Genomic DNA, 24897 nt, shown 5'->3' with positions numbered 1-24897 from the left:
ACCTGGCACGCGTCTAGCGTCAGCCACTCGTTTGTACCTTGCACTCATGCTCAGCAATCGCTGTTTCACACTCCTCCAGACCGATGATAGTTGAACTCCTAACCGGTCCTCCTCTGGGACGCCCCCAGAGCCCCCCTGACGCAAGGTACAAAATTGAGGATGGTGCCCATAAACACAAAAGAACGGAGACTCTCCCGATGATTCTTGGCGGTGATTATTTAATGCGAACTCGGCCAAGGGAAGGAACGTCGACCACTCCTCTTGGTTGTCAGACACAAAACATCGCAAATACTGCTCCAGATTTTGGTTCATGCGCTCAGTTTGACCATTTGACTGTGGATGAAACACCGACGAATGAGACAACTTGATCCCCAATCGTGAGCAAAAAGCTTTCCAAAACTTTGCCACAAACTGGGTACCCCTATCAGACACTATGTCCGACGGAACTCCGTGCAGTCTGACCACCTCCTGCACAAAGACCTGAGCCAACGTCTTCGCGTTGGGCAAGGAAGGCAATGACACAAAATGCGCCATCTTCGAAAATCGATCAACCACCACCAGGATGACCGTGTTCCCCGCCGAGGCAGGCAAGTCCGTGATAAAGTCCATGGAGATTTCTGTCCATGGCCTAGTAGGTATCCCCAGAGGCTGTAGAGTGCCAGCAGGACGGGTTCTGGGCGACTTGGCCCTGGCGCACGTGATGCACTCTGTCACGTATGAGACCACGTTCTGACGGATTTTTGGCCACCAGAAGCGGCGCGATACCAGTTCCAAGATTCCCCTAACCCCTGGATGACCGGCCAGGACAGAGTCGTGGTGTTCCCCCAACACTTTAAGACGAAGATGAAGGGGTACGAACGACTTATTAGCGGGAAGTCCTGGCGGTACCTCCTCCTGGGCCTCGGCAATCTCCGCCTCTACCTCAGTCGTGAGAGCCGAAACCACTACACCTTCCTGGAGGATGGGTATCGGATCCTCTCGAGGTTCTCCCCCCGGAAAACACCTGGACAAGGCATCCGCCTTGGTGTTTTAGCCCCAGGACGGTAAGTCACCAGAAAGTTAAAACGTGTAAAAAACAATGCCCAGCGAGCCTGCCTGGGAGACAGACGCTTGGCCGACTCCAGATAGAGCAGGTTTTTATGGTCGGTGATGACTGTGACCTGGTGGGCCGCCCCCTCCAAGAAGTGTCACCATTCCTCAAAAGCCAATTTGATGGCCAACAACTCCCTGTTGCCGATGTCGTAATTCCGTTCGGCAGGCGACAGCTTCTTGGAGAAGTAGGCGCATGGACGCATATTGCTCAAGGACGAGCCCTGTGACAGTACTGCCCCCACTCCCACCTCAGACGCATCGACCTCCACCGTAAAAGGTTTAGATACGTCCGGTTGCACCAGAATGGGGGCTGAAGCAAAACGGTTTTTCAGAAGCTCAAATGCACGCACCGCAACCTCAGACCAGATAGCGAGATTGGTACCTTTTTTCGTCATGTCCGTGAGCGGTTTGGCTATAGTAGAGAAATTCTTAATAAACTTCCTATAATAGTTGGCAAACCCAAGGAACCGCTGGAGCGCTTTTAGATTATCAGGCCGTTCCCATCGCAGCACCGCTCGCACCTTCGCGGCGTCCATTTTATACCCTGCGGCGGACACAATATATCCCAAAAAAGGCAACTCCTGAACAAAAAATACGCATTTTTCAAGCTTAGCATAGAGCTTATTCTCACGGAGCAGCTGTAACACCTGCCTGACATGCTCTAAATGAGTGTCCCGGTCGCTCGAATAAATGAGGATATCATCCAGGTACACATTCACAAATTTCCCCAGCACATGAGCGAATTTATGAAATGTTGGAAAACAGCAGGTGCGGTTGTCAACCCAAATGGCATAACCAGGCTTTCAAAATGACCCACAGGGGTATTAAACGCCATCTTCCACTCATCCCCCTGACGGACCCTTATGAGGTTATATGCCCCCCTGAGGTCAAGTTTGGAAAACCACTTCGCACCAGCCACCTGGTTGAACAAATCAGGGATCAGAGGCATCGGACCGTAATCTGGTTTAACTCCTGGAAATCCAGACACGGGCGTAACCCCCCATCTTTTTTCTTAATGAAGAAAAACCCCGCTGCTACAGGTGAGGATGAAGGCCGGATGTGCGCTTTACTTAAACTCTCCGCGATGTAGTCTTTAAGAGCTTGTCTCTCCGGACCAGAAATACTAAACATCCTCGCCTCTGGCAATTTAGCCCCGGGTTTTAACCTAATCTCACAGTCATAGGTTCGATGTGGAAGTAGTTCGGAGCAACCCCTCTCAGAGAATATGTTCGCAAAATCCAGCAATGCCTCTGGAAGGCTGGACTTCACGGCGGACACACATGTGGCCAAGCAATTTTCCTGGCAGAAATCACTCCACTGAACTATGTCCTGGTTCTCCAGTCAATCACCGGGTTGTGCTTGGACAACCATGGGAAACCCAGGACCATTTGTGCTGGGAGATTATTGAGTACCCTACATGTAACCCACTCAGAATGTAGGACCCCAATGTGGAGTTTAACCTCAGCTACAAACTCAGTAATCTCCCCTTGAGGGAGGGGAGCGGCATTAATGGTAACCACGCGAATAGGATGAGGGAGTTTTTCGATCTTAAAACCGGCCGTACGTGCAAACTCCTCATACATGAGATTGGTGGTGGAACCGCTATCCACAAACACTGATATCGGTAGCTCTCTGCCCGCGATAATAACCCCGGCAGGGAGCATACATTGAGATACCATCATGGAGGATATGCATACGCTCAGTTGGGCCTCCTCCATACCCTCTGAGCTTACCAGTTTTCCGCCGGTGCGACTTTCTTTGGTAGCACAGGACAAGCATTTACATAATGATCTCTTTTACCACAGTAAAAACATGCTCCATGCTTCCTGAACCCAGGAACGCGACGCTGCACATGTGATACCCCAGCGATTTGCATAGGTTCTGTGGGCTCACCTGCAGCAACCACACTTGCACCCCTGCTTTCCCCCAGGGGCAGCGTCTCCTGCGCCCCTTGACGCAAACGGCGATCAATACGAATAACCAAACTCATGGCAGACTCTAACGATGCCGGAGTCTCATACATCAGGTGGGCCTGTTTAACGCTTCCTGAAACCCCATGAATAAACTGACTCCGCAGCGCTGGGTCATTCCACTGTGTGTCTACTGCCCAACGGCGAAAATCTGAACAATAGTCTTCCGCCATACGTTCCCCCTGACGGAGGGCGCGGATTTTAGATTCCGCCAAAGCCAATCTGTCGGGATCATCATAAATGAGCCCGAGTGCTGAAAAAACATTCTCAACCGAATGAAACGTAGCAGAGTCAGCTGGTAAGGAAAACGCCCATGCTTGAGGGTCCCCACTCAGTAAGGATAACACCAGACCCACCCGTTGAGCCTCACTACCGGAGGAGACCGGGCGCATGCGAAAGTATAACTTGCAGGCCTCCCGAAAGATGACAAATTTGCTGCGTTCCCCAGCAAATCGTTCAGGCAGCGGGATCTTCGGCTCTGCACCTGCACCTGCAGAAGCCGCTTGTACATTAGCTACAACCAGGCCCTGCTGCTGAACTTCCCCCTTCAACTCGGTGACCTGTAAGGACAGCGCCGCCAACTGGCGGTTTATGGAAGTTGTGGAATCCATGGACTACCAAAATATTGAGGCCGATTATAGTGTTATGCAGGGCTTAGGTCAAAGGAGGCTGAAATACCCGGGGCCCCTGCGGAGACCCTCAAACTAGGGAAAACCCTGTCTGACCCTCAACCCAGGGTTTTTGCTAATGGTGCAAATGCCTGAGCCTCCAACCTTTCCTTATCTCCTGCTCAGCCCTAAGCTGAACCCTCCACCCTCCACCCAGTGAGGAGACAAACCACCAAAGCCCACACAGTAATGACAGACAGGGAGAACTTAAACCGCACCACGCCGCATACACACAGGACAATACCGTAATGTGAACAGGGCAAAACAAAGCACAAATATAGGAAGGCGAAAAGGTAACAACGGATCATACGACACCAGCTATGAATCTCTCTCTCCAACACCTCCTCTCCAGACCGGAACCACTTGGCACAAAACACAAGCTATAATCGGCGACGCCCATAGGCCAGCATGACTATTTAAAGACCGAGGGCGTGACCAAACATCCCACCTGATTTCCAGCTAGATTAACCCCAGATAACCTGAGTAAAATCAAGCCGGCGCCACTGAGGCTATAGTGGACGGAGATGGAACTACCGCTGCCTGCCGGACGCTGTGGTGTGAATAGCGTCCGACATGACATCATGTCAGACTAACTTAATTTCCTTCTATGACGGAATCACTGATTGGGTGGATCAAGGAAATGCCGTAGATATAGTATATCTTGACGTTAGCAAAGCATTTGACAAAGTATCTCATACAATCCTTATTGAAAAAATGACTAAGTATGGAATGGACAAGGCAACTGTTAGGTGGATTCATAACTGGCTTAGTGATTGGACCCAAAGAGTGGTCGTAAAAGGCTGCACATCCAGTTGGAAGAATGTCTCAAGTGGGGTACCACAGGGCTCTGTCCTGGGCCCTGTACTGTTCAACAATACAAAAAAAAAACTTTTTGACAGTTAGAGTGATCAATGAGTGGAACAGGCTGCCACGAGAAGTGGTGAGTTCTCCTTCAATGGAAGTCTTCAAACAGAGGCTGGACAGACATCTGACTGGGATGATTTAGCGAATCCTGCTTTGAGCAGGGGGTTAGACCAGATGGCCCAGGAGGTCCCTTCCAACTCTACGATTCTATGATTCTATGATTCAACATCTTTATCAACGATTTAGATGAAGGAATTGAGGGTAAACTGATTAGTAAATAGAGGAAGGTATCGCGCTCCAAATAGCATAGGATGATTCAGTAATGATAAAAGTGAAAGTAAACGTCCTGCCTTTCACACATAAACCCAATACTCAGAGCGTGCAGGAGACACAGATCTACCACGCCAGCAAGATTCACTAATGAGCCGTGCATCCAGGACACTACTGGCCGGAGCAGTCCTGGCTCTGCCCGGCTCTATTCACAACTTGCACTCCAGTCAACTGAGCTCATTCAATTCATCCTCCCTGCTTGTCACATACCTATCCAGCGCCTCTGTGGATCATTCACTGTGATCGGCACAGCATCTTCATTCAGCAGAGTTAGGGTAAGTCTGCATAAGTTCTGTCACGGCTCATTAGTGAATCTTACTGGCGTGGTAGATCTGTGTCTCCTGCACGCTCTGAGTATCGGGTTTATGTGTGAAAGGCAGGACGTTTACTTTCACTTTTATCATTACTGAATCGTCCTATGATATTTGGAGTGCGGTACCTTCCTCTATTGTCTCATTTAACCCTTTCTTGACAGAAAAAGCACAGCTTCTGTCTACGTATCAGCAGCCCGTTCTTTCTATTAGTAGCGCCAGTGTACATCTGCATATTAGTACACTGATTACATTTGCTGATGACACAAAGCTAGGAGGGATAGGTAATACTACAGAAGAGAGAGATTCAAAAAGATATAAATAAACTGGAGCAGTGGGCAGCAACTAACAGAATGGTCTATAACAGGGAAAAATGCAAAGTACTACATCTGGGCAATAAAAATGAAAAAAGCATATATAGAATGGGAGGAATAGGGCTAAGCAACAGCACATGTGAAAAAGACTTGGGTATACTAATAGATCACAGACTGAATATGAGTCAACAGTGTGATGCAGCAGCAAAAAAGGCAAATGCAATTCTAGGATGTATTAACAGAAGCATACAGTCTAGATCACGTGAAGTCATTATTTCCCTCTACTCCTCTGTGGTCAGACCTCATCTGGAATATTGTGTCCAGTTTTGGGCACCACATTTTAAAAAAGACATCAACAAACTGGAGCAAGTTCAGAAAAGAGCGACCAGAATGGTGACCGGTCTGCAAACCCTGTTTTATGAGGAAAGGTTGCAGGATTTGGGATTGTTTAGTTTGCAGAAGAGAAGACTGAGAGGAGACTTAATAGCTGTCTACAAATATCTAAAGGGCTGTCACATTGTAGAAGGATCAACTTTATTCTCATTTGCACAAGGAAAGACTAGAAGCAATGGGATGAAGCTGAATGGGAGGAGACACAGATTAGATATTAGAAAAAACTTTTTGACAGTTAGAGTGATCAATGAGTGGAACAGGCTGCCACGAGAAGTGGTGAGTTCTCCTTCAATGGAAGTCTTCAAACAGAAGCTGGACAGACATCTGACTGGGATGATTTAGCGAATCCTGCTTTGAGCAGGGGGTTGGACCAGATGGCCCAGGAGGTCCCTTCCAACCCTACAATTCTATGATTCTATGAAAAAATGTTGCACTCTGTAGTGGTAAATCATGTCAATATGGAATATATGAATATCAATATGGCTTCTGGATACTAGGAAAAAATGAGACGCTTAGCACATAATGTGACCAATTCATGCAGCCCAGCAACCAATGGACTTCACACAATGAATACTACAGAAATAGACGTCACCTCTCCGGTCAGCAGGTAGATGATCTCCAGGGTGAAGTTTAAGATCCTCTTGGTGATTTCGCTTTGTTCTTTGTCCATCGTTGCTCAGTCATTCAGGCCGAGGAGCATTTGGATGAGAAGAGGAGAAAACTGTACGGAAAAAGGAAAGAGGCTCAGAGTCACACAGGCCGCGGTATTGCAAGGTAGATAACACCCGAGTATTGGAGGCGAAGTCCCAACACGGACAAGTCTCCACCCGGTGAGAACTGTTGCCACATGCCGCGGACGCCGGCTGTCTCCGACTAAGAAAGGGTTAAATCAGAACTTCTCCGGCTCCTGTCTCCTCACGTACCTGTCCCACCGGAGCCTCCGCTTTTCTATGTTCCACCAAAAGGGAACGGCGAGGCTCTGCGTGGGGTCCCTCGACACGGCGTGCGGCAGGAACACGGCGAGGCTCTGCGTGGGGTCCCTCGACACGGCGTGCGGCAGGAGCACGGCGAGGCTCTGCGTGGGGTCCCTCGACACGGCGTGCGGCAGGAACACGGCGAGGCTCTGCGTGGGGTCCCTCGACACGGCGTGCGGCAGGAACACGGCGAGGCTCTGCGTGGGGTCCCTCGACACGGTGTGCGGCAGGAACACGGCGAGGCTCTGCGTGGGGTCCCTCGTCACGGCGTGCAGCAGGAACACGGCGAGGCTCTGCGTGGGGTCCTTCGTCATGGCGTGCGGCAGGAACACGGCGAGGCTCTGCGTGGGGCCCCTTGTCACGGCGTGCGGCAGGAACACGGCGAGGCTCTGCGTGGGGTCCCTCGTCATGGCGTGCGGCAGGAGCACGGCGAGGCTCTGCGTGGGGTCCCTCGTCACGGCGTGCAGCAGGAACACGGCGAGGCTCTGCGTGGGGCCCCTCGTCACGGCGTGCGGCAGGAACACGGCGAGGCTCTGCGTGGGGTCCCTCGTCACGGCGTGCAGCAGGAACACGGCGAGGCTCTGCGTGGGGCCCCTCGTCATGGCGTGCGGCAGGAACACGGCGAGGCTCTGCGTGGGGCCCCACATCACAGCGTGCGCCAGGAACACAGCGAGGCTCTGCGTGGGGCCCCTCGTCACGGCTTGCGCCAGGAACACGGCGAGCCTCTGTGTGGGGCCCCTCATCACGGCGTGCAGCAGGAACACGGCGAGGCTCTGCGTAGGGCCTCACGTCACGGCGTGCGCCAAGAACACGGTGAGGCTCTGCGTGGGGCCCATCATCATGGCGTGCGCCAGGAACACGGCGAGGCTCTGCGTGGGGCCCCTCGTCATGGCGTGCGGCAGGAACACGGCGAGGCTCTGCGTGGGGCCCCTCGTCACGGCATGCGGCAGGAACACGGCGAGGCTCTGCGTGGGGCCCCTCGTCACGGCATGCGGCAGGAACACGGCGAGGCTCTGCGTGGAGCCCCACATCACGGCGTGCGCCAGGAACACGGAGAGGCTCTGCGTGGGGCCCATCATCATGGCGTGCGCCAGGAACACGGCGAGGCTCTGTGTGAGGCCCCTCGTCACGGCGTGCGGCAGGAACACGGCGAGGCTCTGCGTGGGGCCCCTCGTCACGGCTTGCGCCAGGAACACGGCGAGGCTCTGCGTGGGGCCCCTCGTCACGGCGTGCGGCAGGAACACGGCGAGGCTCTGCGTGGGGCCCCTCGTCACGGCTTGCCCCAGGAACACGGCGAGGCTCTGCGTGGGGCCCCTCGTCACGGCTTGCCCCAGGAACACGGCGAGGCTCTGCGTGGGGCCCCTCGTCACGGCATGCGGCAGGAACACGGCGAGGCTCTGCGTGGGGCCCCTCGTCACGGCGTGCGGCAGGAACACGGCGAGGCTCTGCGTGGGGCCCCTCGTCACGGCGTGCGGCAGGAACACGGAGGGCCCAGGAGAGAGGCAGAAGGTTTTCTTTTAACCCATTCTCAGCTGATTCAATTCACGTCATATTTATTCGATGGAAATAGACTTCTCCCCCTGAATTGATGCAGTAGGTGGGATCGAATTCAGGAGACTCGCCCCTCTGTAATGTGTAATGGCTGATAACCGAGAGAAGAGCGCAGCGCCGCACACAGTACCTGCACCAGGACCTGCTCTGCCACATCCGAGCAGCTGCAGGACCTGTGGTGATGTCAGCGTCACCTGACCAGTCACATGAGGGGGCGGAGCCCAGCAGTGGAGACGTCACCTGAGAGGAGGAAGCGCAGCTCCTGCGCTGGGAAGAAAAGAGTCGTGGTGTCATCTCCCTGTCCAGCCTCTTATTTTACATACTCCAGTGAATAATAATGTCTACACACAGATAGAATGATAGATAATAGATAAATAGATAGATAGATAATAGATACAGTTGTGGCCAAAAGTATTGACACCCCTGCAATTCTGTCAGATAATACTCAGTTTCTTCCTGAAAATGATTGCAAACACAAATTCTTTGGTATTATTATCTTCATTTAATTTGTCTTAAATAAAAAAAACACAAAAGAGAATGAAGCAAAAAGCAAAACATTGATCATTTCACACAAAACTCCAAAAATGGGCCAGACAAAAGTATTGGCACCCTCAGCCTAATACTTGGTTGCACAACCTTTAGCCAAAATAACTGCGACCAACCGCTTCCGGTAACCATCAATGAGTTTCTTACAATGCTCTGCTGGAATTTTAGACCATTCTTCTTTGGCAAACTGCTCCAGGTCCCTGATATTTGAAGGGTGCCTTCTCCAAACTGCCATTTTTGGATCTCTCCACAGGTGTTCTATGGGATTCAGGTCTGGACTCACTGCTGGCCACCTTAGAATTCTCCAGTGCTTTCTCTCAAACCATTTTCTAGTGCTTTTTGAAGTGTGTTTTGGGTCATTGTCCTGCTGGAAGACCCATGACCTCTGAGGGAGACCCAGCTTTCTCACACTGGGCCCTACATTATGCTGCAAAATTTGTTTGTAGTCTTCAGACTTCATAATGCCATGTGTTATGAGCTCATTTTCTGCTCCACCAGCTGGGAGTTCTCCTACCATTCTCCCTCTGGTGGTGACAGGAGGTAGTGTGGTTAGTTTAATTGGTAATGGTCTGCCACCTGACGAGGAGGATAATGATTGGATCTCTGGAGTATCAGCCTGGATATAAGACAGCCGACGCCCTATCCTGGTGCTGGTGACTCAGTCTGCTTCTCAGGTCTTGGACTTCAGCTCTGCTCCATTCTTCTCAAGTTAAGTTTGTTTTTTGGTAATGTTCACACTTGCTCTTGTTGGTCAGCTCAGTTTTTTGTGTGGTCAGCCAGCCCGGCTGGGCTGTGCTGAATCTCCACTCTTATTTATCTGTATTTACCAATTTGCCTTTTACTAGATTGGCCTCTTTTTTGCTCTGTCTCAGAATATTTCAGAGTGCTGATATAGTGGGAGAAGTCTAGTGACTTCAGGGTTAATTTTGTTATCAGAAGTGTTGGACATTATTTTGGGTAGGGTTTTTTGGCAGATTGCAGACAGTGTCTTTCCTCTCCTTTCTAGTTAGTTTGGGCCCCATCATTTGCTCAGCCTATTTTCCTGCCTGTGTTTGTGCCTTCATCTTGTTTCACCGTCAATACATGTGGTGTGGGGGCTGTCTATTCCTTTGGGGTCTGCTCTGGGGCAGTTAGATTTCCCCTTTTCTTGCTTCAGGCTTATTTAGTCCTCCGGCTGTGACGAAGTGTCTAGGACCATCGTAGGTACGCTCCACGGCTGCTGCTAGTTGTGTGGTTTGGATCAGGGATCTGCAATCTGCATAGTTACCAACCTCTCTGGTTTTCTGTGACTTAGCTTGTTTTGCTTTTTTCTCCTCGGTGACCCATTCATAACATGTACACTCTGCACCCCATCTTGGCTGAAAAAAAACAGAAATGTATAAATTTTTGCAAATGTATTAAAAAAGAAAAACTGAAATATCAACTAGTCATAAGTATAATAATAATCTTTATATAGCGCCAACATATTCCGCAGCGCTTTACAGTTTAACAGTTTCAGACACAACAGTCATAAGTAACAACGTTAACAATAATACTATAATGAAAGCCCAATCAGCCGCCCCTGCTCTGAGAGCTTACAGTCTACAATGAGGTGGGGGAGATACAGAGGACAGGGGTGTACATACAGTGATGGTCCAGCCAGCCAAGATGGGGTGCAGAGTATACATTAATGAGAAGAAATGAACTTTTTTGAATTTACCAAATGGCTGCAATGAAACAAAGAGTCTAAAGGGGTGTGAATACTTTCCATTCCCACTGTATTACCATAATCTAAACTATTTTCTCATATGTTTGATTTAAAAATTCCCCAACCTTCCCTAAGCACACGGTCTAACTGCTTCTCTATTTTGATGTCACTTCAGATATCATTTGTGGGGGTGGAGCTGGTTTCTGCAAGCCAGGTATTCGTCTTACAACACACACGAACAGTGTGCTCCCGGCTTATTACTACTGATCCGAGTCAGTGAGAGAGGGCGCTGTCATTGTGCACAGTGCCAGTATAGGGTCTAGCCCAGCCCCTGAAATGACCATCACCAATGACTGAATCCCAGCATGACCTGGGATTCTCAACCAAAGCTGAAGCAAAGAGGAAGTGCTCTCCTTGTTTGGGATGTTAGGTCAGGTGGACAGCCTTGTCTTGGTAGGTTTGCAGTTGTGTCATACTCCTTCCATTTTTGGATGATGCATTGACCATTGCTCTGTGAGATGTTCAGAGCTTGGGCTACTTTTTTATGCTTACCCTTCTTTTCCTCTTTTCTACAACTTTATCCCTGACCTGTCTGGTGGGCTCCTTGGTTTTCATGATGCTGTTTGATCTCTAATGTTGTCACACAAACCTCTGAGGCCTTCACAAAACAGCTGCTGTTATACTGAGAAGAAATCACATCCAGGTGGCCACAATGTACTAATTATGTGACTTCTGGAGGCGATTGGTCACTCAGGATTTTATTTAGGGGGATCAGTCTGCAGGCGGCTGTTTACACACGCACGGCACCATTTTCAGATTATATTTTTTTTAATAACTAAAAAACCCTGCATCATTTCCTTTACACTTCACAAATACTTGCTACTTAGTGTTGGCATATCACATAAAATCCTAATAAAATAAAATTTAAGTAATGTGAGAAAACATGAAAAAGGTCAGAGGTCATGTAAATTTTTCAAGGCACTGTATATTTACAGACAGCACATTTTAGGCAGGCATTTCTGCACCTAAAATTTGTTCGATACATCTGAATGGCGTTGCTTCTGTAGCGTGGATTTGGCAAACCATATTAAGAATGGGACGGTAACAGATATTTGTAACTGTGATAAAACACTCCGGGATCTCCTTTGCTGGGGTCAAAGGTCACGTGCGTTCAGTATGAAACTCAGGCGCAGAGCTGGATTCGGGTATAACTGACACTGGGTCAGGTTTATTCAAGGTGAAAGCAATGCAAAAGGAAATAAAACATAAAACAAATCCTTGCCTGTCCGGCACTAACTAAACAAAGTACAACCTAACTACCAACTGGCGGGCTTCTCCCGTCCAGCCAAACCACAGTTGCAGTGGGCACTGCTTCCACTCACGTGTGTCTCTCACACAGACAGCCTCTCTGTGTTCCCAGGCTGAGACACTCACACAACCACCTGGCATCCTTTTATATCCACCTCCCATTATCCATTAGTAAGCAGGTGCGATACTGACCAGACTAGGCCACATAGGAAAGGAATCTGGGCGAGATATACCTGCCCTCATCCACTATTCCCACATGATTCTCACATATCCCCCCCTTCTGCTCAGACCACTCCGGTCGAGCAATGACACCCACCAAACAGTGCACTCGGGACAGGGCATCTGCATTCCCCATCTGTACCCCTGGGCGGTGCTCCACCGTAAAAGTGTAGGCCTGAAGGGCAAGGAACCACCGGGTCACCCGACTATTCCGTTCCTTGTTCAAGTGCATCCACTTGAGAGGGGCATGGTCAGTGATCAGCCTGAACTTTCGGCCCACCAGGTAATATTTGAGGGCCTCTAGAGCCCACTTAATGGCGAGGCACTCTTTTTCCATGACTGCATACCTTTGCTCGTGTTTATTCAGCTTTCTGCTGAGATAGAGGACTGGGTGTTCCACTCCGTCCCTCACTTGTGAGAGTACGGCCCCGATACCGGTATCAGAGGCATCCGTTTGTACCACAAACTCGCTGCGGAAGTCCGGAGTCACCAGTACGGGCTGAGAGCAAAGTGCCCGTTTTAGGCTATGGAAGGCTTCTTCAGCCGCTAAACTCCATTTAATCATGACGGAGTCTTTCCCTTTTGTAAGATCCGTCAGGGGGGTAGCGATGGCTGCAAAATTGGGTATGAACCGGCGATAATAGCCGGCGATCCCCAGGAAGGCTTGCACCTGCTTCTTGTTGACAGGTTGTGGCCAGTCCTGAACCGCCTGAATCTTATCAACCTGGGGTTTAACAACACCCCTCCCAATTACATACCCCAAATACCGGGCTTCTTCTAGCCCGATGTGACATTTCTTGGGGTTCGCGGTTAGACCTGCCTCCCACAGGTCGTCAATCACAGCTTGTACTTTCTGGAGATGAGTCTCCCAGTCCAAGCTGTAAATGACAATGTCATCCAAATAGGCCGAAGCGTACCGCCTATGTGGCCTCAAGACTCGATCCATCAGTCTCTGGAAGGTCGCCGGTGCCCCGTGCAGTCCAAACGGCATATACACATACTGAAATAAACCTTCTGGGGTAGCAAATGCCGTCTTTTCTCTGGCAGCCTCCGCCAGAGGGATCTGCCAATACCCCTTTGTTAGGTCTAGGGTCGTAATATACCGGGCTTTTCCTAACCGATCTATTAACTCGTCGACCCGGGGCATGGGGTAGGCATCAAATTTTGAGACCGCATTCAGTTTCCTGAAGTCATTGCAGAACCGGATGGTGCCGTCCGGTTTAGGAATTAGCACAATCGGGCTGGACCACGCACTGTGCGATTCCTCAATGACTCCTAACTCTAACATTGCCTTCACTTCTCGGGAAACGGCTTCACGGCGCGCTTCCGGGATTCGGTAGGGCTTTACGTGAACTGTGACACCAGGTTCCGTTACGATGTCATGTTTCATTAGCATAGTCTGCCCGGGTTTTTCTGAGAAAAACTTTTGGTTGTGAAGTAGAAACTGCCTGACTTCCGTCTTTTGCCGCTCCGAGAGAGTCTCTGCAACCCGTACCTCCGGTACGGTATGCGAGCAGACAGGACGGGCCAGCTCCGCTGACAAGGCAGACCGATCCTTCCAGGGCTTTATCAGATTTACATGATAAATCTGTTCAGGTTTCCGTTTACCTGCCTGGTATACTTTGTAGTTTACTTCACCAACTCTTTCCTTGATCTCAAAGGGGCCCTGCCACTTTGCCAGGAACTTACTGTCCACCGTGGGGACCAGGATCAACACCCTATCTCCGGGTGCAAACGTACGGATCTTGGCGCCCCTATCATAGATTCTTTTTTGGGCTCCTTGAGCCTGCATCATGTGTTCTTTGACGATAGGCATAACAGCCGCAATACGGTCCTGCATTTGTGTGACGTGATCTATCACTGTTTTAAATGGAGTGACCTGACCCTCCCAGGTTTCTTTTGCAACGTCTAACAGTCCGCGAGGACGTCGGGCGTACAATAACTCGAAAGGCGAGAATCCCGTGGAAGACTGGGGTACTTCCCTGATGGCAAAAAGCAAATATGGAAGTAAATAGTCCCAGTTCTTCCCATCCTTGTCTATCACCTTTCTCAGCATCTGCTTCAGAGTTTTATTGAACCGTTCGACCAACCCGTCTGTTTGAGGGTGATACACGGATGTGCGTAACGGTTCGATTTGTAACAATCGGCAGAGCTCCTTCATTACCCTGGACATAAAGGGGGTCCCCTGGTCGGTGAGTATCTGTTTTGGTATACCGACCCGACTAAACACATGCACCAGTTCCTTGGCAATCGTCTTGGTGGCCGTGTTACGCAAAGGGATGGCCTCCGGGTAACGAGTGGCATAATCCAAGATGACCAGGATATGTTGGTGTCCACGTGCAGACCGTGGAAGGGGCCCAACTAAATCCATCCCAATCCTCTCAAACGGGACTTCAATAATAGGTAGGGGTACCAAAGGGCTACAGAACCGGGGCTTAGGTGCAGAGGCTTGGCAGTCAGGACAAGACTCACAATATACATGAATATCGTGATGCATGCCTGGCCAAACAAAACAGTGTAATATCCTTTCGGTGGTTTTCTGGACTCCCAGGTGACCTCCCATCACATGTCCGTGGGCCAGGTCCAGCACCTGCCGCCGGTAGGGTTTTGGCACGACTAATAGTTGCACCGTATCTTCCCCCTTTTTCTCTATCTGATAGAGTAAATCATTCTCCAGAACCATGTAAGGATATGCCAGCCTAGAGCCAGGTTCTACGGGTATCCCATTTATCACTTTTACATTGGTCCTAGCCTGAGAAAGGGTAGGATCCTTTATTTGCTCGCTTTGGAAGTCATCTTTCTGAACTTCTAAATCCGGCAAACGGGGAGGTGGACGGCTGTCAGCCTCCACCTCTTCCCCGGTCTCCTCATTATCACCCGCCATGACTGAAAACGGGAACCGCAGGTCATTTCCCGCAGACTCTTCCCCTGAGTCTTCCGGGGAGACCTCTTCCACGGGTTCGGGACCCACACGCTCCCTGGGAGAAGAATCATGTACCCTATTACCCGAGGGCATCAACTGATTCTCCCACAATTGCCAGAAGTGGGGAAAATCCCGGCCCAGGATAACATCATGCAATAACGCCGGGACGAGTCCCACTTTATGTTGCACAGACCCATAGGAAGTTGTAATGCATATGACCGTGGTGAGGTACGAACAGGTGTCTCCATGCACACACGTTACAGAAAATTTGTCTGATGGTCCAGTCGGGGCTGACACCAGACTGGCCTTCACCAGAGTCACCACACTTCCCGAGTCTAACAATGCCACCACATTTTTGCCATCAACAGTTAAATCACACAGGTGTTTTTCCACATCCTTTTGACCGGCATTCACACTCACTACCCGTGCAACCATAGACATGCGGTTTTTAGAGTCTGTGATGTCGCACTGCATGGGTTCAGTAGTGAGCGGACAGTTCGCAGCAATATGTCCCATCTCTTGGCAGCGGAAACACCTAACGGGCCCCTTGCTTAGACCATAGTTTGTTACTTTCGGCCTCGCAGTGTGGGCAGTCCCGTTTTCCTCCCCCACTGTCTTAGGGATTTTTCCATCTCCCCTACTCCCTGGAACAGTCTTACCGGTTCCACGTGGAGATGATGAAGAACGAGGTGGGGTAACGTCGTCTCGGAGTCCTTCCGCCACGGAGTAACGTTCAACCAGATCCACCAGTTGATCTGCCGTCGTAGGATTTCCATGGCTTACCCACTTCCTCAGGGCTGGCGGTAGAGCTCTCAGGTACTTGTCCATGACGACTCTCTGGATTATCTCTGGCGCTGTCAGCACCTCGGGTTGTAGCCACTTCTTCGTCACGTGGATCAGGTCGAACATCTGTGACCGCGGTGGTTTATCCGGCTGATAAGTCCATTGATGCACTCTCTGTGCACGGACAGCGGTCGTCACTCCCAGCCGGGCCAAGATCTCGGCTTTCAGTTTGTCAAAGTCCTGCGCAGCTTCAGGCTCTAAGTCATAATAAGCCTTTTGGGCCTCACCGGAAAGAAACGGGGCAATCTGGCCGGCCCATCGTGCCTTCGGCCATTTTTCTCGTACCGCCGTCCGTTCAAACGTGGTCAGGTATGCCTCGACGTCATCTTCGGTCATCATCTTCTGCCAGTACCGACTCACGTGAATCACTCTCGACTCGGCTTCCAGGTTAACCTCATGTAGGCTTGCCAGGCGCTGCTGGAGAAGCGAACGATCGGTAGCTGTCATGTCCACCAACTCCTTCAGCTGGGCCATCATCACCCGATTAGCTTCTTGCTGGACGGCGGTGGACTGTACCAGCGCTTTCACCACGTCCTCCATGCTCATGCTTGCAACGTGATGCCCGCGTTCTCCACCACAATGTGATAAAACACTCCGGGATCGCCTTTGCTGGGGTCAAAGGTCACGTGCGTTCAGTATGAAACTCAGACGCAGAGCTGGGATTCGGGTATAACTGACACTGGGTCAGGTTTATTAACGGTGAAAGCAATGCAAAAGGAAATAAAACATAAAACAAATCCTTGCCTGTCCGGCACTAACTAAACAATGGACAACCTAACTACCAACTGGCGGGCTTCTCCCGTCCAGCCAAAACCACAGTTGCAGTGGGCACTGCTTTCACTCACGTGTGTCTCTCACACAGACAGGCTCTCTGTGTTCTCAGGCTGAGACACTCACACAACCACCTGGCATCCTTTTATATCCACCTCCCATTATTCATTAGCAAGCAGGTGCGATACTGACCAGACTAGGCCACATAGGAAAGGAATCTGGGCGAGATATACCTGCCCTCATCCACTATTCCCACATGATTCTCACATATCCCAAAACTGAGAGTGGAACAAGATTTGCCAATCGTCCAGGTTTTGGCTTTCCCCGTCACTGTTCTCTCTAGTAATGAAGGCTCTGCGGACAAGTATCTGGAACGGAGCATGTCAGTCTAATGATTGAGCGGTTTTCCTTTCCTGATGGCTCAGCGTAGAGGGAGCACTGCTAAATCCTGATGCCACGTACTGAGCCACATATACAAGTGGAAATGAAGTCATGTCAGAAATTCCAGCTGACGGTCATGTCAGAAATTCCAGCTGATGGTCATGTCAGAAATTCCAGCTGACGGTCATGTCAGAAATTCCAGCTGATGGTCATGTCAGAAATTCCGGCTGACGGTCATGTCAGAAATTCCGGCTGACGGTCATTTCTGTCCTAGATACCAGGCACCCAAGAAACAACAAAAATGGTTTATCTGGGATTCATCAAAATATGTTGAAAGTAATTTGATTACAGTTGAGCAAAACAGATTTTCAGGCCCCCGACAGCCGGACCGGAGCCAGGAGGCCTGCCCTCACTCACACCCCAGGAGCCTCCTCATCGCCACAGCACACACGATGTCACTCTGGACCTACCAATCAGAAGAAGCGTTGAGCTTTGTAGGGACGAGGCCGCTGAGCCAGGGTGATGGGAATCTTACTGCTCAGATCTAAATATGTTTTCTAGTTCTATTCCACCAACTGTTTAACTTAACATCAAATACTGATATGTCCACATGGAATACTGTGCAAAAGTGTTAGGCACGTGTGGAAAAAATGCTGCAGAGTTAGGTTAGGATGGTTTACAAAATAAAAAATGATAGTTTGTTTACCAAATAACAAAATGCAAAATGAATGAACAAAAAAGAAATGTAAAATTCCATAAGTATCTGGTGACCGCCCGTCCCCTCCATCATCAGTATCTGGTGGCCGCTCGTCCCCTCCATCATCAGTATCTGGTGACCCCGTCCCCTCCATCATCAGTATCTGGTGACCACCGTCACTGATGATGGAGGGGACGGGGTCACCAGATACTGATGATGGAGGAGACGGAGGTCACCAGATACTGATGATGGAGGGGACGGGGATCATCAGATACTGATGATGGAGGAGACGGGGGTCACCAGATACTGATGATGGAGGAGACGGAGGTCACCAGATACTGATGATGAAGGGGACGGGGATCATCAGATACTGATGATGGAGGGGACGGGGTCACCAGATACTGATGATGGAGGGGACGGGGTCACCAGATACTGATGATGAAGGGGACGGGGATCATCAGATACTGATGATGAAGGGGACGGGGATCATCAGATACTGATGATGGAGGGGACGGGGTCACCAGATACTGATGATGGAGGAGACGGAGGTCACCAGATACTGATGATGGAGGGGACGGGGATCATCAGATACTGATGATGGAGGAGACGGGGGTCACCAGATACTGATGATGGAGGGGACGGGGGTCACCAGATACTGATGATGGAGGGGACGGGGGTCACCAGATACTGATGATGGAAGGGACGAGCGGCCACCAGATACTGATGATGGAGGGGACAGGCGGTCACCAGATACTGATGATGGAGGGGACAGGCGGTCACCAGATACTGATGATGGAGGGGACAGGCGGTCACCAGATACTGATGATGGAGGGGACGAGCGGCCACCAGATACTGATGATGGAGGGGACGGGGGTCACCAGATACTGATGATGGAGGGGACAGGCGGTCACCAGATACTGATGATGGAGCGGACGGGCGGTCACCAGATACTGATGATGGAGGGGACGGGGGTCACCAGATACTGATGATGGAGGGGACAGGCGGTCACCAGATACTGATGATGGAGGGGACAGGCGATCACCAGATACTGATGATGGAGGGGACGAGCGGCCACCAGATACTGATGATGGAGGGGACGGGGGTCACCAGATACTGATGATGGAGGGGACAGGCGGTCACCAGATACTGATGATGGAGGGGACAGAGGTCACCAGATACTGATGATGGAGGGGACGGGCGGTCACCAGATACTGATGATGGAGGGGACGGGGGTCACCAGATACTGATGATGGAGGGGACGAGCGGCCACCAGATACTGATGATGGAGGGGACAGGCGGTCACCAGATACTGATGATGGAGGGGACAGGCGGTCACCAGATACTGATGATGGAGGGGACGAGCGGCCACCAGATACTGATGATGGAGGGGACGGGGGTCACCAGATACTGATGATGGAGGGGACAGGCGGTCACCAGATACTGATGATGGAGGGGACAGGCGGTCACCAGATACTGATGATGGAGGGGACGAGCGGCCACCAGATACTGATGATGGAGGGGACGGGGGTCACCAGATACTGATGATGGAGGGGACGGGGGTCACCAGATACTGATGATGGAGGGGACGGGGGTCACCAGATACTGATGATGGAGGGGACAGGCGGTCACCAGATACTGATGATGGAGGGGACGGGGGTCACCAGATACTGATGATGGAGGGGACGGGGGTCACCAGATACTGATGATGGAGGGGACAGGCGGTCACCAGATACTGATGATGGAGGGGACGGGGGTCACCAGATACTGATGATGGAGGGGACGAGCGGCCACCAGATACTGATGATGGAGGGGACGGGGGTCACCAGATACTGATGATGGAGGTGACGGGCGGTCACCAGATACTGATGATGGAGGGGACGGGGGTCACCAGATACTGATGATGGAGGGGACAGGCGGTCACCAGATACTGATGATGGAGGGGACAGGCGATCACCAGATACTGATGATGGAGGGGACGAGCGGCCACCAGATACTGATGATGGAGGGGACGGGGGTCACCAGATACTGATGATGGAGGGGACAGGCGGTCACCAGATACTGATGATGGAGGGGACAGAGGTCACCAGATACTGATGATGGAGGCGACGGGCGGTCACCAGATACTGATGATGGAGGGGACGGGGGTCACCAGATACTGATGATGGAGGGGACGAGCGGCCACCAGATACTGATGATGGAGGGGACAGGCGGTCACCAGATACTGATGATGGAGGGGACAGGCGGTCACCAGATACTGATGATGGAGGGGACAGGCGGTCACCAGATACTGATGATGGAGCGGACGGGCGGTCACCAGATACTGATGATGGAGGGGACGAGCGGCCACCAGATACTGATGATGGAGGAGACGGGGGTCACCAGATACTGATGATGGAGGGGACGGGCAGTCACCAGATACTGATGATGGAGGGGACGGGGGTCACCAGATACTGATGATGGAGGGGACGAGCGGCCACCAGATACTGATGATGGAGGGGACGGGCGGTCACCAGATACTGATGATGGAGGGGACGAGCGGCCACCAGATACTGATGATGGAGGGGACGGGCGGTCACCAGATACGGATGATGGAGGAGACAGGCGGTCACCAGATACTGATGATGGAGGGGACGAGCGGTCACCAGATACTGATGATGGAGGAGACGGGCGGTCACCAGATACTGATGATGGAGGAGACGGGCGGTCACCAGATACTGATGATGGAGGAGATGAGGGTCACCAGATACTGATGATGGAGGGGACGGAGGTCACCAGATACTGATGATGGAGGAGACGGGGATCATCAGATACTGATGATGGAGGAGACGGAGGTCACCAGATACTGATGATGGAGGAGACGGGCGGTCACCAGATACTGATGATGGAGGGGACAGTCGATCACCAGATACTGATGATGGAGGAGACGGGGGTCACCAGATACTGATGATGGAGGAGATGAGGGTCACCAGATACTGATGATGGAGGAGACGGGCGGTCACCAGATACTGATGATGGAGGAGACGGAGGTCACCAGATACTGATGATGGAGGAGACGGGCGGTCACCAGATACTGATGATGGAGGGGACAGTCGATCACCAGATACTGATGATGGAGGAGACGGGGGTCACCAGATACTGATGATGGAGGAGATGAGGGTCACCAGATACTGATGATGGAGGAGACGGGCGGTCACCAGATACTGATGATGGAGGAGATGAGGGTCACCAGATACTGATGATGGAGGGGACGGAGGTCACCAGATACTGATGATGGAGGAGACGGGGATCATCAGATACTGATGATGGAGGAGACGGGCGGTCACCAGATACTGATGATGGAGGAGACGGAGGTCACCAGATACTGATGATGGAGGAGACGGAGGTCACCAGATACTGATGATGGAGGGGACAGTCGATCACCAGATACTGATGATGAAGGGGACGGGGGTCACCAGATACTGATGATGAAGGGGACGGGGGTCACCAGATACTGATGATGGAGGGGACGGGGGTCACCAGATACTGATGATAGAGGGGACGGGCGGTCACCAGGTACTGATGATGGAGGAGATGAGGGTCACCAGATACTGATGATGGAGGAGACGGGCGGTCACCAGATACTGATGATGGAGGGGACGGGCGGTCACCAGATACTGATGATGGAGGGGACAGTCGATCACCAGATACTGATGATGGAAGAGACGGGCGGTCACCAGATACTGATGATGGAGGAGACGGAGGGGTCACCAGATACTGATGATGGAGGAGACGGAGGTCACCAGATACTGATGATGGAGGAGACGGAGGTCACCAGATACTGATGATGGAGGGGACGGGGATCATCAGATACTGATGATGGAGGAGACGGGGGTCACCAGATACTGATGATGGAGGGGACGGGCGGTCACCAGACACTGATGATGGAGGGGACGGGTGGTCACCAGACACTGATGATGGAGGGGACGGGCGGTCACCAGATACTGATGATGGAGGGGACAGGCGGTCACCAGATACTGATGATGGAGGGGACAGTCGATCACCAGATACTGATGATGGAGGAGACGGGCGGTCACCAGATACTGATGATGGAGGGGACAGTCGATCACCAGATACTGATGATGGAGGAGACGGGCGGTCACCAGACACTGATGATGGAGGGGACGGGTGGTCACCAGATACTGATGATGGAGGGGACGGGCGGTCACCAGATACTGATGATGGAGGGGACGGAGGTCACCAGATACTGATGATGGAGGAGACGGGCGGTCACCAGATACTGATGATGGAGGAGACTGGCGGTCACCAGATACTGATGATGGAGGGGACGGGTGGTCACCAGATACTGATGATGGAGGGGACGGGCGGTCACCAGATACTGATGATGGAGGGGACGGGTGGTCACCAGATACTGATGATGGAGGGGACAGTCGATCACCAGATACTGATGATGGAGGAGACGGGCGGTCACCAGATACTGATGATGGAGGGGACGGGTGGTCACCAGATACTGATGATGGAGGGGACGGGCGGTCACCAGATACTGATGATGGAGGGGACGGAGGTCACCAGATACTGATGATGGAGGAGACGGGGGTCACCAGATACTGATGATGGAGGAGACGGGCAGTCACCAGATACTGATGATGGAGGGGACGGGCAGTCACCAGATACTGATGATGGAGGAGACGGGCAGTCACCAGATACTGATGATGGAGGGGACGAGCGGTCACCAGATACTGATGATGGAGGAGACGGGCGGTCACCAGATACTGATGATGGAGGAGACGGGCGGTCACCAGATACTGATGATGGAGGAGATGAGGGTCACCAGATACTGATGATGGAGGGGACAGTCGATCACCAGATACTGATGATGAAAGGGACGGGGGTCACCAGATACGGATGATGGAGGGGACGGAGGGGTCACCAGATACTGATGATGGAGGGGACGAGCGGTCACCAGATACTGATGATGGAGGAGACGGGCGGTCACCAGATACTGATGATGGAGGAGACGGGCGGTCACCAGATACTGATGATGGAGGAGATGAGCGTCACCAGATACTGATGATGAAAGGGACGGGGGTCACCAGATACTGATAATGGAGGGGACGGAGGGGTCACCAGATACTGATGATGGAGGGGACGAGCGGTCACCAGATACTGATGATGGAGGAGACGGGCGGTCACCAGATACTGATGATGGAGGAGACGGGCGGTCACCAGATACTGATGATGGAGGAGATGAGCGTCACCAGATACTGATGATGAAAGGGACGGGGGTCACCAGATACTGATAATGGAGGGGACGGAGGGGTCACCAGATACTGATGATGGAGGAGACGGGCGGTCACCAGATACTGATGATGGAGGAGACGGGCGGTCACCAGATACTGATGATGGAGGAGATGAGGGTCACCAGATACTGATGATGGAGGGGACGGAGGTCACCAGATACTGATGATGGAGGAGACGGGGATCATCAGATACTGATGATGGAGGAGACGGGCGGTCACCAGATACTGATGATGGAGGAGACGGAGGTCACCAGATATTGATGATGGAGGAGACGGGCGGTCACCAGATACTGATGATGGAGGGGACGGAGGGGTCACCAGATACTGATGATGAAGGGGATGGGGGTCACCAGATACTGATGATGGAGGGGACGGGGGTCACCAGATACTGATGATAGAGGGGATGGGCGGTCACCAGGTACTGATGATGGAGGAGATGAGGGTCACCAGATACTGATGATGGAGGGGACGGGCGGTCACCAGATACTGATGATGGAGGGGACGGGCGGTCACCAGATACTGATGATGGAGGGGACGGGCGGTCACCAGATACTGATGATGGAGGGGACGGGCGGTCACCAGATACTGATGATGGAGGGGACAGTCGATCACCAGATACTGATGATGGAAGAGACGGGCGGTCACCAGATACTGATGATGGAGGGGACGGGCGGTCACCAGATACTGATGATGAAAGGGACGGGGGTCACCAGATACTGATAATGGAGGGGACGGAGGGGTCACCAGATACTGATGATGGAGGGGACGAGCGGTCACCAGATACTGATGATGGAGGAGACGGGCGGTCACCAGATACTGATGATGGAGGAGACGGGCGGTCACCAGATACTGATGATGGAGGAGATGAGGGTCACCAGATACTGATGATGGAGGGGACGGAGGTCACCAGATACTGATGATGGAGGAGACGGGGATCATCAGATACTGATGATGGAGGAGACGGGCGGTCACCAGATACTGATGATGGAGGAGACGGAGGTCACCAGATATTGATGATGGAGGAGACGGGCGGTCACCAGATACTGATGATGGAGGGGACAGAGGGGTCACCAGATACTGATGATGAAGGGGATGGGGGTCACCAGATACTGATGATGGAGGAGATGAGGGTCACCAGATACTGATGATGGAGGGGACGGGCGGTCACCAGATACTGATGATGGAGGGGACGGGCGGTCACCAGATACTGATGATGGAGGGGACGGGCGGTCACCAGATACTGATGATGGAGGGGACAGTCGATCACCAGATACTGATGATGGAAGAGACGGGCGGTCACCAGATACTGATGATGGAGGGGACGGGCGGTCACCAGATACTGATGATGGAGGGGACGGGCGGTCACCAGATACTGATGATGGAGGGGACAGAGGTCACCAGATACTGATGATGGAGGGGACGGGGTCACCAGATACTGATGATGGAGGGGACGGGGGTCACCAGATACTGATGATGGAGGGGACGGGGGTCACCAGATACTGATGATAGAGGGGACGGGCGGTCACCAGGTACTGATGATGGAGGCGGCGGGTGGTCACCAGATACTGATGATGGAGGTGACGGGCAGTCATCAGATACTGATGATGGAGGCGGCGGGCGGTCACCAGATACTGATGATGGAGGCGACGGGCAGTCATCAGATACTGATGATGGAGGGGACGGGCGGTCACCAGATACTGATGATGGAGGGGACGGGCGGTCACCAGATACTGATGATGGAGGGGACGGAGGTCACCA

At 52.0% G+C, this 24897-nt stretch overlaps 1 protein-coding gene across 1 annotated transcript in view; it reads right to left on the bottom strand.

The window, feature by feature from the left end:
• The window catches only part of LOC141091695 (uncharacterized), a 151289-nt gene extending 142630 nt beyond the window's left edge, over positions 1-8659 (bottom strand). The window contains 2 exon segments of the mRNA XM_073577388.1: positions 6535-6663; positions 8598-8659. Of these exon segments, the coding sequence (XP_073433489.1) occupies positions 6535-6612 (78 nt within the window). The 5' untranslated portion in view covers positions 6613-6663; positions 8598-8659.
• Between the last annotated feature and the right edge of the window lie 16238 nt (positions 8660-24897).

This window comes from Dendrobates tinctorius, unplaced genomic scaffold, assembly GCF_039654945.1.
Source record: "Dendrobates tinctorius isolate UK_male_01 unplaced genomic scaffold, ASM3965494v1 ptg000055l, whole genome shotgun sequence".
In the NCBI taxonomy this organism is placed as follows: Eukaryota; Metazoa; Chordata; class Amphibia; order Anura; family Dendrobatidae; genus Dendrobates; species Dendrobates tinctorius.
The sequence above is the reverse complement of the archived record's forward strand: the minus strand, read 5'-3'. Positions and strand labels throughout refer to the sequence as shown.